The following is a 14,276-nucleotide window of genomic DNA, read 5'->3' as shown; positions in this document are numbered from 1 at the left end:
CCTTTATGGTTTTTTGCTGTTGTGAATTTTTTTTAAATTAAATTTTCTAATTGTCGCCACCATAGTAGGAATGCTGCTGAATTTTTAAAGTTGTTTTTGAATCCAACAGTCCTGCTGCCCTGTCTTACTTGTTCGAATAGCTTGCAGGTTCTCTTAAGTTTTCTATGCAAGCTATTGTATTAACTGTAAATAATGGTTATTATGTCTCTTCCAACCCCAATACTTCATATTTTTTTCCTTGATCCGGCTGCACTGGCTAGAACTTCTATCAGTGACTAGAACTGGGGATAGCTGGTGCTTTTGTCTTTCTGATTTTAAAAAGAATGATTTTGCTGTTTCACTAGTGATTGCTGTAGGTTTTTGTGGAAATGCTTTTCCAGGTTAATACAGTGCCCTTGTAGCCCTAGTTTACTAAGAGGTTTTTAAAAATTTTTTTAAATTATGAATAGATGTTGACATTTAAGGCTTTTTGTGTATCTCTTGAGATGATTATGTGGTTTTGACAATTTAGGCTCCAAATATGAATTACATTGGTATATTTTTCAAATGTTGAACAGTCTTATTTTATTCTTGAGATAAACCCTACTTGGTTATGAAATATCAAGTACATGCTCAATTGTATTTGCAAATTATTATTTGGGATTTTTCTATCAATGTTCAAAAGTGAGATTAGTCTATAATTTTCTTTATTTTGTACCAGTTTTGTTTGGTTTGTACATCAAAATTATACTGGCTTTATGAAATGAGGTTGTTAGCTTTCTTTTTTGTTCTTTGGAATAGTTTATATAAGTTAGGAATTATTGTTTGAAGGTTTAGTAAAATGTGTGACATTCTTCTGAGAAATATACTGGATATTTTTATTTTAAAAATTACTGTTGTCGGGATTTCCCTAGTGGTCCAGTGGCTAAGGCTCTGCTCTCCCAATGCAGGGGGCCCGGGTTTGATCCTTGGTCAGGGAACTAGATCCCACATGCCGCAACTCAGAGTTTGCATGCTGCAACTAAAGTTCCCACATGCTGCAACTAAAAGATCCCGCATGCCACATCTAAAGATCCCGTATGCCGCAACGAAGATCCCACGTGCAGCAACGAAGATCCCACGTGCAGCAACAAAGATCCTGTGTGCCGCAACTAAGACCTGGCACAGCCAAACAAACAAATAAACAAACAAATAAATAAATGTTAAAAAATAATTACTGTTGTCTGTCAACTGCTGTAGCAAGTGTTCTTGAGATATAGAATTTTTATCTAAATCTTTAGGTGTATTCTTCCTTAGATATACTCTCCCTGATAATCTTCCTTAGATTGCCTTCCGATGACTTTTTAGCACTTGGAGAATAGCCTGTGTCTTGTGGTTATACACATTCTATACCCATATATATATATATATTTGATCTGCAGAACTTTTACATTGTTCTTTAAGCTTAATCATCTTAGTTTTGATTCATCATTATAGCTAACTGAGGTGCTTTATTTTTTAATTTGTTTAAATAATTTACAAGCTCATACATACCTTACAACTATATTTTATTTGTGTTTAAAATATTTATTTTGAAATATAGAGTCACAGGAAGTTGTAAAGAGAGTTTAGAGAGGTTCTGTGTACCCTTTTTCCTGTTCCCTCCAAAGGTTACATCTTACACAATCATAGTACAATATCAAAACCAGGAGTTTGACATTGGAACAGTGTAAGTGCAGTTCTCCGTCATTTTATCCCATGTGTAGATGCCTGTAACCACCACTGCAGTCAGGATATAGAACTATTTCATCACCACAAAGATGTTGTGTTATTTCTTTATAATTACACGTATTATTATTTTATAATTACACGTGTTATTTCCCATGTTATTTCTTTATAATTACACGTATATCCCTCCCCTCCACCGTCCTTGCCCACTGACCACCACTAATCTGTTTCCGTCTCCATAATTTTGCTGTTTAGAGGATGTTATAGAGATGGAGTAATACAGTATATGTGTCCTTTTGAGATTAGCTTGCTCATTTGGCATAAAGCCCTTGGGTGCCATCCAGGTTGTTGCATGTATCAGTAGATTGTCCCTTTTTATTGCTAAGTGGTATTATTCCAGTGTGTGGATGTGTACCACAGATGTTTAAACATTCTTCTTTTGAGGGGCATCTTGGTTATTTCCAGTTTTTAGCTATTACAAATATAGCTGCTATGAACAGTTGTGTACAGGTCTTTGTGTGGACATAATTTTTCATTTCTCTGGATAAATCCTGTGCATAGCACAAGTTGTATGGTACGTTTGTGTTTAGTGTTTTTCAGTAACTACCAGAGTGCTTTCCACAGTGGCTGTGTCATTTTGCACTCCCACCAGCTATGTATGAGAGAGCCAGCTTCACCTTGACAGCGTTTGCCATTGTCACTGGTTTACTTCATCTGTTCCAGTAAGTATGCAGTGATGTCTCATTCTCCTTATTTTCGTTTCCCTAACGGCCAGTGATGGCAAACATCTTTTCATGCGCTTTTATGCCATCTGAATATCATCTTTGAAATGTCTCTTCGTGTCTTTTGCTCATTTTTTAATAGTGTTGCTTGTATTTTTACTGTTAAGTTTTCAGGGTTCTTTGTATATACTAGATATGAGTTGTTTGTCAGATATGTGGTTTGCAAGTAATTTCTCCCATCATTTAGCTTGTCTTTTCATCCTCTTCACAGGGTATTTTGCAGAGCAAAAGTTTTAACTTTTGATGAATCAGCTTTTTGATTCATTGATTTTCCTCTATTTTTCTGTTTCAAATTTCATTAATTTCTGCTCTTTATTTCCTTCCATCTTCTTGCTTTGGGTTTATTTTACTCTTCTCGGTTCTTAAGGTGGGAACTTAGATTTTGATTTGAGACTTCTTCTTTTTTCTAATGTAAGCATGTAGTGTTAAAAATTTCTTTCTTAGCACTGCTTTAGCTGTGTCCCACACATTTTAATACTTTGTATTTTAATTTTCATTCTGTTCATGCAGTTTTTAGTTTCCCTGAGACTTCCTCTTTGATGCATAGATTATTCAGAACTATGTTGTTTAGTTTCCAAGTATTTGGGGGGATTTTCTCATTATCTTTCTGTTATTGATTTCTGAGTTAATTCCATTGTAGTCAGAAAGCACACTTTTATGGTTTTAATTCTTTTAAACTTGTTGAGGTTCATTTTATGGTCCAGTATTAGATTTATTTTGGTCCCATGTGCACTTGAAAACAATATGTGTTCTGCTCTTGTTGGGTGGAATGTTCTCTTCATGTCGGTTGGATCCTGTAGGTTGATGGTGTTGAGTTCTTCTGTATCCTTGCTGATTTTCTCTCTACTTGTTCCATCACTAGTTGAGAGAGAGGTAGAGTCTATATCTATAATTGTGGACTTGTCTTTTTCTCCTTTGAGTTTTTGTTTCATATTTTGCAGCATTCTTTGGTACATACACATTTAGGAGTGCTCTGTCTTGACAGATTGACTATTGCTATTTAGTGTCCCTTTCTATCAGTGGCAATTTTCTTTGCTGTAAAGTGTACGTTTTCTGATAGCAGTATGTCCACTCATACTTTCTTTGATTAATATTTTTGTGGAGTATCTTTTTCCATCTTTCTAGTTTTAACCTACATACAGGCATACCTTGGAGATGTTGTGGGTTTGGTTCTAGACCACTGCAATAAAGTGAATATCACAATAAAGCGAGTTACACGGAATTTTGGTTTCCCAGTCGATTTTAAAGTTATGTTTACACTGTACTGCCATCTGTTAAGTGTGCAATAGCGTATGTCTAAAGAAACAGTGTATGTACCTTAATTAAAAAATATCGCTAAAAAATGCTAACCGTCATCTGAGCCTTCAGCAAGCCATAGTAGTAACATCAAAGATCACTGATCACAGAGCCCCTTAACAAATATAATACTGATGAAAAAGTTTGAAATATAGTGAGAATTACCAAAATATGGCACAGAGACATGAAGTGGGCAAATGCTGTTGGAAAAGTGGCACCAGGAGACGTGCTCGACTCAGGGTTGCCAGAAACCTTCAATTTGTAAAAAAAGACTAAATAAAAGCAAAACACAGTAAAACCAGGTGTGCCCGTATATTGTTATATTTGAAGAGAGTTTCTCGTAGACAATGTAGAGTTCAGTCATGTTTTTTTAATCCACTTTACCAATATCTGTCTTTTAACTGGTGTGTTTAGACTGTTACATTTATTGTGATTATTGATTAGTTCTTTTTCTGTTTGTTCTTTCTGTTTTTCATTTCTTTGTTTTGTTTTACCTAACTTCCTGTGGATGACTTGAGTATGTTTTAGAATTTCATTTTGAGTTACCTGTGGTGTCTTATTTATTTATTTATTTAGGTTGCGCTGGGTCTTAGCTGTGGCACGCAGGATCTTTGTTGTGGCATACAGGCTTTTAGTTGCAGCACGTGGGAATCTAGTTCCCTGACCAGGGATCGAACCCAGGCCCCCTGCATTGGGAGTGCAGAGTCCCAACCACCGGACCACCAGGGAAGTCCCATATCTGTGGTGTTTTGAGTGCTTCTCTCTGTGTAGCTTTTTAAGTGGTTGGTCTAGTTATTATCTTACATGTACATAGCTTTTCTTAGTCTGTGGTGTCAGCATTTACCAGTTTCAGTGACATGTAGAAACCTTATCTCTCTTTATGTCCCTTTACCCTCCTCCCTTTCTGTTTTAATTGAGGTTATACGTTGAGAAGCACATTAGCATTATAATTTTTGCTTTAACTGCCAAACATAATTTAGCAAACACAAGAGGAGAAGGAAAGTAATTGTAATTTCCATATTTTCGCTCTTGTTCTTCCTTCCTTCCTGATGTTCCAGGATTCCTTCTTTTATCATTTCCTCTCTGTTTAGAGAACTTTCTTTAGCCAGTCTTTTAGAGTAGATATGTTGGTGACAAATTCTGTTAGTTTTTGTTCATCTGAGAATGTCTAGATTTGCTCCTCATTTTTGAAGGAAATTTTGCTGAATATAGAATTCTGAGTGGGCAGTTCTCGCAACACTTGAAAATATGCAACTTCCTTTTGGGCTACCTGATTTCTGATGAGAAATTTGCTGGAGGCATTCAGAATTTTTTCTTTGCTCTTTAGTTTTTGGATTTTTTTTTGGGTTTATCCTCTTTAGAGTTTATTCAACCTTAAATTTATAGGTTTATTTTATTTTTTTTGCCAAATTTGCCAAATTTTTTTGTTTTTTTCTCACCATGCAGCTTGCAGGATCTTAGTTCCCCAACCGGGGATCGAACCCAGGTCCCCTGCAGTGGAAGCGCGGAGTACTAACCACTGGCCCACCAGGAAATTCCCAAATTTGACAAATTTTTAACCGTAATTTCTTTGGATGATTTTCCAGCCCTACCTCCTTCCTCCTCTCATCTGGGACTCGGAATACATGAATATTAGATGTGCTGTTGTCCAACCCACGTGTCCCTGAAGCCCTGTTCATTTGTTTTTCAGTCTGTTTTCTCTTTGTCGTTCAGGTTGGGTTATTTCTCTTGCTGTCTTCAAGTTCATTGACTCTTTCCCCTGTCGTTTTCTGCTGCTGAGCTCATCCATTGACATTTTAATTTCAGGTATTGTGTTTTCTGGTTCTAAAATTTCTGTGGGTTTTGTCTTTATATCTTTTATCTTTGCTGTGACTTTGTGTTCCTTTGCTGACTTCCTTTTACTTTTCATTTGTTTCAGGTGCATTTGTAGTTGCTCATTGAAGCATTTTATGATGGCTCTTAAAATCTTGTTTGGTAATTCTGTTATCTGTGTCATCTCAGTGTTGGTATCTATTGATCATCTTTTCTCATTTCACTTGAGATATTCCTGGTTCTTGCTATGGTGAGAGTTTTTTTTTTTTTTTTCTATTGAAACTTGGACATTTTGGGTATTATATTATGAGATTCCAGATCTTATTTAAATCTTATGCTTTGGCAAGTCATTTCTGATACCGCTCCAGCAGGGGAAGGGGGATACCCTTCGTTAATGCCAGTTTGGGGCTGAAGTTCAGGTTTTCCTCTTGGCCTTTGTTGACACTCATTTGGGGAGGGGCTCCATGTTGCTGCTGAGTGTGGGCGGGGGATCAGACCCCTGACTAGGCCTCTGCAGGTACCATCCGCCGGAAGGGTGAGGGGTGGGAGTGCTGACTTTCCACCGGGCCTCCTCTGGCAGGACCCCGGTGTGGAGGCAGAGGGGTGGGATGAGTCCTGGCTCCTGCGTGGTGTCTACACTGCATGTGGGGGGTTTGTTTTTCTGTCGTGTTTGATTGGAGTCGGGCAGTTGTATGTTTTCACTGCCCCTTTCACCTCCTTTGGCTGGAGACAGCAGGCTTTTGGGGACTGTGTTTGTTTGTTCCCACTGGTGTTTCTGGGTTGTTGGCTTCCCTGGCAGCCAGTGTAGGACACATGAAACAAACGAAAACCTGGAAGTCACCAGCGTGTTGTTCCTTGGGTCCTGAGGTCCCTAGCCAGTCTGCTGCTTTCTCTTCACCTCTCAGCATTTTTATGTTTCTTTCAAATATAAAGTCCAGGGATTCTAGCTGTGCTTCGTGAGAGGAGTAGAGAAAAGTATGTTTACTCCATCTTTCCAGAAGCAGAAGTCCAAATTTAATTAACTTTGAATAGGTAATACATTCATGTGACATACAAATTAAATGCTGTAAAAAGATGTACAGCGAAAATTAACTCTCTACCACCCACTTCCCCTCTTAGATGGCAACTACAGTTTCTGGTTTCCTCCTTCCTGAGGTAACTCTACCTGTACCGGCAAATATACACAGACGTGTTTTTACCTAAGTGGTGGCATACCACGGACACCGTTTTGCACCTTGCTTTTTTCCTCCCGACGCTCCATCTTTGAGAACGTTGTGGGTCACTTCGTGAACTCCCACGTTGCTTTTCGTGGCCTCATGGTATTCCATTGCATGGAGATGCCACACGTGTGTAAGCAGTTGGAATGTTTAGGTGCTGATCCTGTTATATTTGTTGTCCTTTCCATCTTAATGTTCCCCGCACACTTGTTGTCTTTGTTTACACCTGAGTCAGGGTCCTGTAGGAAGCTGTGGTGTGCTGGAGAAAGTTGCGGGTGATTTAGATCTGTGTCCTACAATGAGTCATGTGTATACTCCGTAAATACTCAGAGATGCTCACTGATAGCTACTCTTTAGACACATTTCTCCATCATGTTCACAAGGACTATTTGGACCACATCTTGCTTTTCATAGGTATGAACAAAAGATTTTGAATATAAGCTCTATAAAGCTTTACTCTCTTTCATGGCTGTAGTTGCTTCCGTGTAATAGTTAAAAGAAGCACGCTTTATGGTTTGTTGCTGCTGCTGCTGCAGGCCACTAAAACATAGATCTCCTGTGATTTGGGGTCAGAGTACTTACATCTCTCTTTTGGGAAGGATAAGATTTACTTTGTTGTCAGGTGAATTTTTGAGCGTGGTAGCTTCATTCTCACTAAGGTTAGCATTGTTTTCTTTAAGGCGGTGAGTTTTCTCTTGGTTCGATATATTGCCCTCAAATTTTTGGCAAACTTGAAGGAAGTCATGAATTGAAGAATCTTTTTGTCTTTGTCTCTTTACAGTCTTTTAAGTTGACTTGGCAGTTTAATTCTAAATTTGTGCATAGTTAAGTTTGGTCTTGCCCAGAGGATGGAATCTGGCACTGCCACACTGCGAGGAGTTTTGAGGTCTGCTGCAAGCCCTCTCTCCAGGGGCCCTTGAAATGCTAACTGGCGCATCGGATGATTCTGTGTCAGTGTGCCACTGGATGGCATGGTTGGTGTTCAGAGATGGGTTGTGTTTGTTTCCACAGGTTGCCTTAGTAAATGTTGGCCCTCCAGACTTTTCTGGCCCCATTCTTAGCCTCATGGCCCTGATGGGCTCACTGCTTCTGACCTGGATGCTTTCTCTAGGCTCAGCCACCAGCATTTCCTGCAGAAATTCTGTCCTTTAGATTTGTGCCACCTTTCGTAACTTGAAAGCTTCGAGACTAAATGTGGCAATGAGTTGGAGTGAGAAAAGGAGATGGGCAAAGTGATTTCTGTCCTTTTTTTTCCCCACCTCTTTAGCCTGTTACTTAAAGATAGCTTTCTGAGAATAAGGATTAAAATTCGCTCCCATAGCTTTCTTGCTATTCTTCATTTGTAATAAATTGGGGATTTCAGATAATCTACCTTTAAAAATAATTGTATTTGTTTTGGAATAAATTTGATGAAGAGTAGTTTTTAAGAACTCAGAGTTTAACCAGGGGTTAGGAGTTTAAATGGAAAATTGAATCTTTGTGAAGCTTTCCGCATTTCATTAGATGTTAATTCTGGAGTTAAGTTTCATATGATTATTTACTACTAAGTATATTCCTAAGTATCAAGGTTAAGCTCTTATTAAAATAATGTTTCAAAACCATTAATATTTTTACATAATACAATTGTTTGATTATTGTACTTTTCTTTTTGTCAGATACTAGTCAGCAACCTCTTAGTTTTTCTTTTAATGGGAAATCAGGTTTTTTTTTTTGGTAACAAGACTAAAAATATGTTTTAAATCTGACAGAGTTTCATGAAAATGACATGAGGCATTTTTCAGTTTACTCTTTTCTTCTGTATTATATTTTAAATTTTGTCTCCTATTTTGTATTTTAAAATTTGTAATCTACTTGATACTCCATGGGCATTTCACTTACTATCTTGAGGAATTTTTTTCAGATGAAACTGAGAAATTAAGTAATGTAGCTTTTGTCAGCATTAAGAGCAGACCAGCTGAGTTCTTTTGTGCCATGCTGAAAATAATGCTGGAACATGGTAACTTGTTTCTGTGTTACTTTACCTACTCATTGGTAGAGTCTTTTCTATGAACACACTCGACCCCAAATAAAACCGTAATATTGAAAATTTACTTGTCCATACATAGGGATTTTATCATCCTCTCTTGATCATTGAAATGAATGAGTATGGTGATGGGCTCTTTGTATTGTTTTTCCTAAGGTATTGCCATCAGAGAGTCTGCAAAGGTGGTCGACCAAGCCCAGAGGAGGGTGTTGAGGGGTGTCGACGACCTGGACTTCTTCATAGGGGACGAAGCCATAGATAAACCCACGTATGCCACAAAGGTAAACGCCTGCTGGGATTCGCTTCTGCAAGTGCACAGCCAAGAGCAGAGCAGCAGGATGAGTGATGCAAAGTGGCGCTTTATGTAGAAACTGTACTTGTGAGTTGTAGAATATATTTTATTCTTATGTTTGAAAAGAGGCTTTGTTGTTGTTGTTTTTGATGAGGGTATTTTTGATGTGGGGAATCAAGTGAATTTACAAATGCAGAGTTGACTAAGGGACCTCTGGGTTATGTGGAAAGCAAGGTCTGCTCCTGTGGAAACCTGCAGGTTGACTAATTAACCTGTCATATGTGGAAAGTTGCAGATTGATCAGTTAAAAAGAAGCACTAAAGTTATTTAACTAGACATTTGTTCTAAAAGAAACCACTCCCCAAACTCCAGATCGAATGGTATTGTAGATTAGCTCTGCTTTTCCATGTTACCCCATTGTTAAGACGATTCTTTCTGCTTAGAAATGGGTGGAGTAGAATATAAACAGTAATGTCATGAACTCTTTCTGGTAAAGTGCCTGTTGTTTCTTTATATAAATTAACATTCACTCCATGCAGAGGAACACTGTTCAACAACTCGCTGTCTTCCATCTCTTCCGGGCCAGTGCTGTTGTTAAACTGTTGCTCTTACCGATGTGAACTGAAGCTTGATGTAGTTTGGTTTCTCTTGCTTTAGTGGCCAATAAGACATGGAATAATTGAAGACTGGGATCTAATGGAAAGGTTCATGGAACAAGTGATTTTTAAATATCTTCGAGCTGAGCCTGAGGATCATTATTTTTTAATGGTGAGTAACTGGACCTAAGAAGAGTATATCCCTGTCAATTCCAAGTTGCGTAGATTTTAAACCCAAGGTGTTCTTCCCTGGGGAGTTTTTAATGCCTGCTAAAGCTGTTTGTATGAATGGGGGTGCTTTTTGGGCAAATAACAGAAAGCTCAACAAAAATGCCTGAAAGCCAAAAGGGACTTACTATTTCATGAAACAGAAAGGCCAGAGTCAGGCCGCTCCAGGGCTCGTTATTTCAGCAGCTCAGGGACGGAGGCAAGGACCAGCCTAGTTCAGTAGTTTGGCCTCTTGTGTTGGTTCCCCTCAAGCCCCAGGATGGCTGCCCAAGTTCCTTTACCACCTCTTGGTGTATTTGCTGTCAGAGGTAGAAGCACTTTTTAGGAATTAAGGATCCCTTTCCTAGAAACCTTCCCAGCAGATTTACCCCATCCGTCCATGCCTAGCCTGGTGCCTTGCAAGGGGAATGGAATTACCTTGACAGGTTTAGATCGATCAAGATTCTCTCCCTTGGGCTGGTGAGGGGACGAAGTCTGGTCACCTGGCCCCAAGAGGGTAGGTACCTAAACAGGCCTCTAACAGCAAGGAAGGTGGAGGGAGGAATGGATTTGGGTAGGAAACCAACTGTGCACTTGGATGTCCTCGAGAAGTAACCGGATGACTCTGATTTTTGCTTCTTTTATAGCAGAGGAAACCGAGTCAAGATGTTATTTTGCCAGGGTTTAAATCGCACTCTAAAATAAAATTGAGCTGAGTTATGGGCCCTGATATTGTGGTACTTAATTGATCTTGTTCAAACAAAACAAAGCATTACAGAGAAATGAAAAGAAATATCTCTTGGTTATGGAATCTGTTCTGCTTGTTTGACTCAACTTCACATTTCCTTCCATGAAATGTTCTTTTTAAGTTAAAATTAATTACATGTACAGAACACTTGCTTTGTGGAGAGCAATTGCACGCAGCATAAGCTGCACATTACAACCTCCATAATTTAGCTTTGGATTTTTTTCCATGCAAGTATATTGTCAAAAGGTCCCTGATCCCCAATTATATAGTTCTTTCTAATGTTAAATATGGAGTGTTCTTTAGAATTATCTGGCTTAAAATATGTTAACTACAAGGCTATTATGGTAGTTAGTGGAATCTGTATATTTAAAATCTATTACAACAAGTTCTTGAAAGTGCCCTGATCTTTTTTTCTGGCTATATCGCCATAACTAGGAATTGCCAAGTGTGAATACTGTGTTTTACAGGCCACCATGTGTTTTCTCTCCTGTGCGTCTACAGTGGTTTATGTAAAATAAATGGAGCCAGGAAACTGACAGTGTGTCTGAGTGGCTTTGTCTTTAAAGCCTCAGTAGATCACAGATTCCTACCTGTCCTATTTGGCGTCTTTCCATCTCTCGCGCATTGCGTAACAACCTGTTGGACAGGACTTCAGGAGCGCGTGCCGCCCAGCAGCTTCCTTCTGTCCGCCTCAGCTTCCCATGCCAGGTGGTCCCCTCTCACTCCACTCAGAGGGACACTTAGTCCTAGCCTGTGGAACAGACACACACCACCAGGACACAGCCCACAGGAATTGTTTCCTACAAGAAATTATTTTCTGCTTTCGCTGACATTATAGGCTAGTAAGATAAAATCACTTTCTCAGAAGGAGCTGTAGGTGTTTGATGTGAATATGGAAAAGACCATTTGCCAAAAATGAGTACCTGTAATGAATATTCAGGAATAATCAAGTTTATTAAATTAAACAGAGAAGATACTGTGTTCTGTGTATTGTGCTTTGAATTTTGCAAGGTCAGTTCATTGCATGATGTGATTGAGGAAGTAATGAGAATGGTACATTGCTTTCAGGTTTATGCCCTTAGTCGTCAGTTAATGGAATAGTTCAAGGGGAGTAAAGCAGGTATAGAGATTTATGGCCGAGTCTAGAAGTCAGTTGAAGACATTTACTGAACTGCTATATCAGATAATGCTTTTTGGTATAAGAGAGTCTAAAGGGGTTAAATTAAAGGTCCCTCAGTAGCCCCCCAAATCGTTCTTTCTGGCTGCGGTGAACAGATGCCTGAGCATATAGGTGAGAATGAGCTCATTACAGCTCACGTTTTTCAAGACGTTTCAGAGACTTGGCTCTATCGGTCATGTGGATTGAGCAGATAGCACATGGGAATCCTACTCTTTTCTCCAATACTGGAGTGCCCAGAGTTCAAAACAGAAGCATATATTTTAAAGAATTGCAGTGCTGTTGAGTGGAAATCGAGTTACAACTTTAGAAGAGATTGGCAGACTTTTTGAATATGAATCAAGGAGGAAGAGCAGGCAGCACGTGCTGATCAAGAATGCCTGAGAGCCAGGAGCCGGAAAGACGGACATCCCAGCTTAGAGAGAGAGAGGGAGAGAGAGAGAGAATCGCCCTTCCTTCGTCTTTTGTTCCGTTCGGGTCCTCAGTGGCTCAGATGACACCCGCCCATATTGGTGAAGGCGTGTCTCTGTTCTCAGTCCGCTGAATGCTAGTCTCTTCCAGAGATACCCTCACAGACACACCCAGAAATGATGTTGTACCAGCTCTCCGGGTGTCCCTTAGCCTAGTCAGGCTGACCATGACATGTGGTCCATGACGTGTGGTAAGTCCTGACTCGCCGTAATAGTTGCCTTCTTGGCTCTTGAGAATGAAGTAGACCCGCTGTGTCCAGTACGGAAGCCACCAGCCGGTGTGAAGGTGTACAGCCCTGGGTATGCTAAGTCCGTCACCCCTGGCCCACGTGCTTTCCACCTTACAGTACCTTATCTCCTCTCCTGGTCTCCCTCCCTTCAGGATTTCTATTTTTAAAAAGGTTTCTTTACTGCAGTTATAGAGAGGCTTGGGGGTGGAACAGTATTAGGTACATGTGTTCAGTTTGCTGTCTTTATCCAGAAATATGGATTGGTTTTATGGAATGGATTAATTCTTTATTTTTGAATTCATACCAGATGATGTTTCACCATTATTATGAATAAATTTGTTTGTGTAACTTGCATTCATGTGATGTTTTAATCATATGCTTCAGTATTAAAAAAAAATAAGAAAAACTTGATATCTCCTATTTAGATCTTGTTGTAAATAATGGTTTGGGGAAAGTTTCATTTAAATTGGTCTCCTAAAGGAACAGTTACTGGTGGTAAACATAAAAGAAATGGAGGATTGAGGAAAAAATGGGTTTATGATTATGATTCTCAGAACCCGTAAGAATATGCCTTTAATAATGCTGAATTTGATTCAGGAGCCAGGAGAGCCTAATTACATTGTAAACATTCCCTTAAATAGAAGTATGTAGGTTTTAATGTAAATTCTTCACAGATGGTGAATCGTTTGGCAGCAAGTAATTAAATATTGGTTTTAGCAAGTTAAGGGTTTTATTTTCCTTACATACATTTGTAGTAGGGAGGGCAGTGCTGGCAGGGCAGCATCCTGGTGTCTGTCATTAGCGGTCTCTGTGCTCTAGTATCTCTAGCGTGTGGCTTTCATTCCACGGTTACCTGGTGACCCCACGCTGGCTCCAGCAGCTCCATCATCACCTCCGCATTCCAGGAAAGAAGGCATTAAGAGCAAGCAGAAGCGAGTCTGCTGCTTGAGTCTGCCTTCACCCCTGTAAGGAGCTTTCCTAGAAGCCACATCCATCAGCTTTTGCTTCTTATTGGCCAGAGTTTACTCACTTAGCCACCCCTGTCCATGAGGAAGTCTGGGAAATGCTTTTCCTCTGGGCCTGTGATTGATCAGTGGTCTGTCATTAAGGCAGAAGGGAGAATGGGTACAGGGTAGGCAAGTTGCAGTGCCTTCCATAATGATGTGACTACAGGTGTGAAGACAGTGGCAAGACAAGAATTCAGTCAACTGTCTTCACAACTCTGGCTGGATGTGGCGAGTGTCATCCCCATCGGCAGCCAGAAGGCCAGGAAAGCCATGTCGAGATGCAGCTGCTTCTGCTCTGTGTTGCCGTCTTGCCTGTGTGAGTTTCTCCGTCTGGATAAATAGATCAGGAAGTTGTATTGGGAGTTTCTGTGGTCTTTACACACAGGCTGTAACCCAGGGTTTCACAACTCTTGTAAAGATTTTTTTTATTATAGAACTGTAAGTGTGATTTAGAAAATTTGAAAGATATCTGTGGGACTTTTTACGTCCCATTATCATAAATATTAACGTTTAGTATATCTTCATTTAATCTTTTCACCCATGTTTTTGTATGACTTTGCATTCAATATTGTGTCCTCTGTCCCTCTTCCCCCATTTTCTTACACTCTTTTCATAATCCTCATTTTAATGGCTATACAGTCCTCTATCCAGTGAATATTTCCTGTTTAGCAGTTTCACTATTTTTAGATGTTTACTTTTGTTTCCAATTTCTTGGTTTTCTAACAACTAATAT

General features: G+C 39.4%; 1 protein-coding gene across 19 annotated transcripts in view; it reads left to right on the top strand.

Annotated features, from left to right (window-relative positions):
* The window catches only part of ACTR3B (actin related protein 3B), an 80,203-nt gene that overhangs the window by 21,500 nt on the left and 44,427 nt on the right, over nucleotides 1-14,276 (top strand). For 12 of the 19 annotated variants that reach the window (XR_004351383.1, XR_004351384.1, XR_004351382.1 and 9 more), the window contains 2 exons: nucleotides 8,973-9,097; nucleotides 9,766-9,876. Coding sequence is in view for 10 of the 19 variants with exons in the window: in XM_032642686.1 (XP_032498577.1) it covers nucleotides 8,973-9,097; nucleotides 9,766-9,876 (236 nt within the window). In the remaining 9 variants the exon portion in view is untranslated. Of the gene's footprint in view, nucleotides 1-2,276; nucleotides 2,409-8,972; nucleotides 9,098-9,765; nucleotides 9,877-12,119; nucleotides 13,860-14,276 lie in introns of those variants that run through there. The other 7 variants (XM_032642695.1, XM_032642694.1, XM_032642692.1 and 4 more) reach the window with 5 other exon arrangements.

The sequence above is a fragment of the Phocoena sinus genome, chromosome 9, assembly GCF_008692025.1.
Source record: "Phocoena sinus isolate mPhoSin1 chromosome 9, mPhoSin1.pri, whole genome shotgun sequence".
NCBI classification, from domain to species: Eukaryota; Metazoa; Chordata; class Mammalia; order Artiodactyla; family Phocoenidae; genus Phocoena; species Phocoena sinus.
Note: the sequence above shows the minus strand (reverse complement) of the source record. Positions and strands in the feature narration are given on the sequence as shown.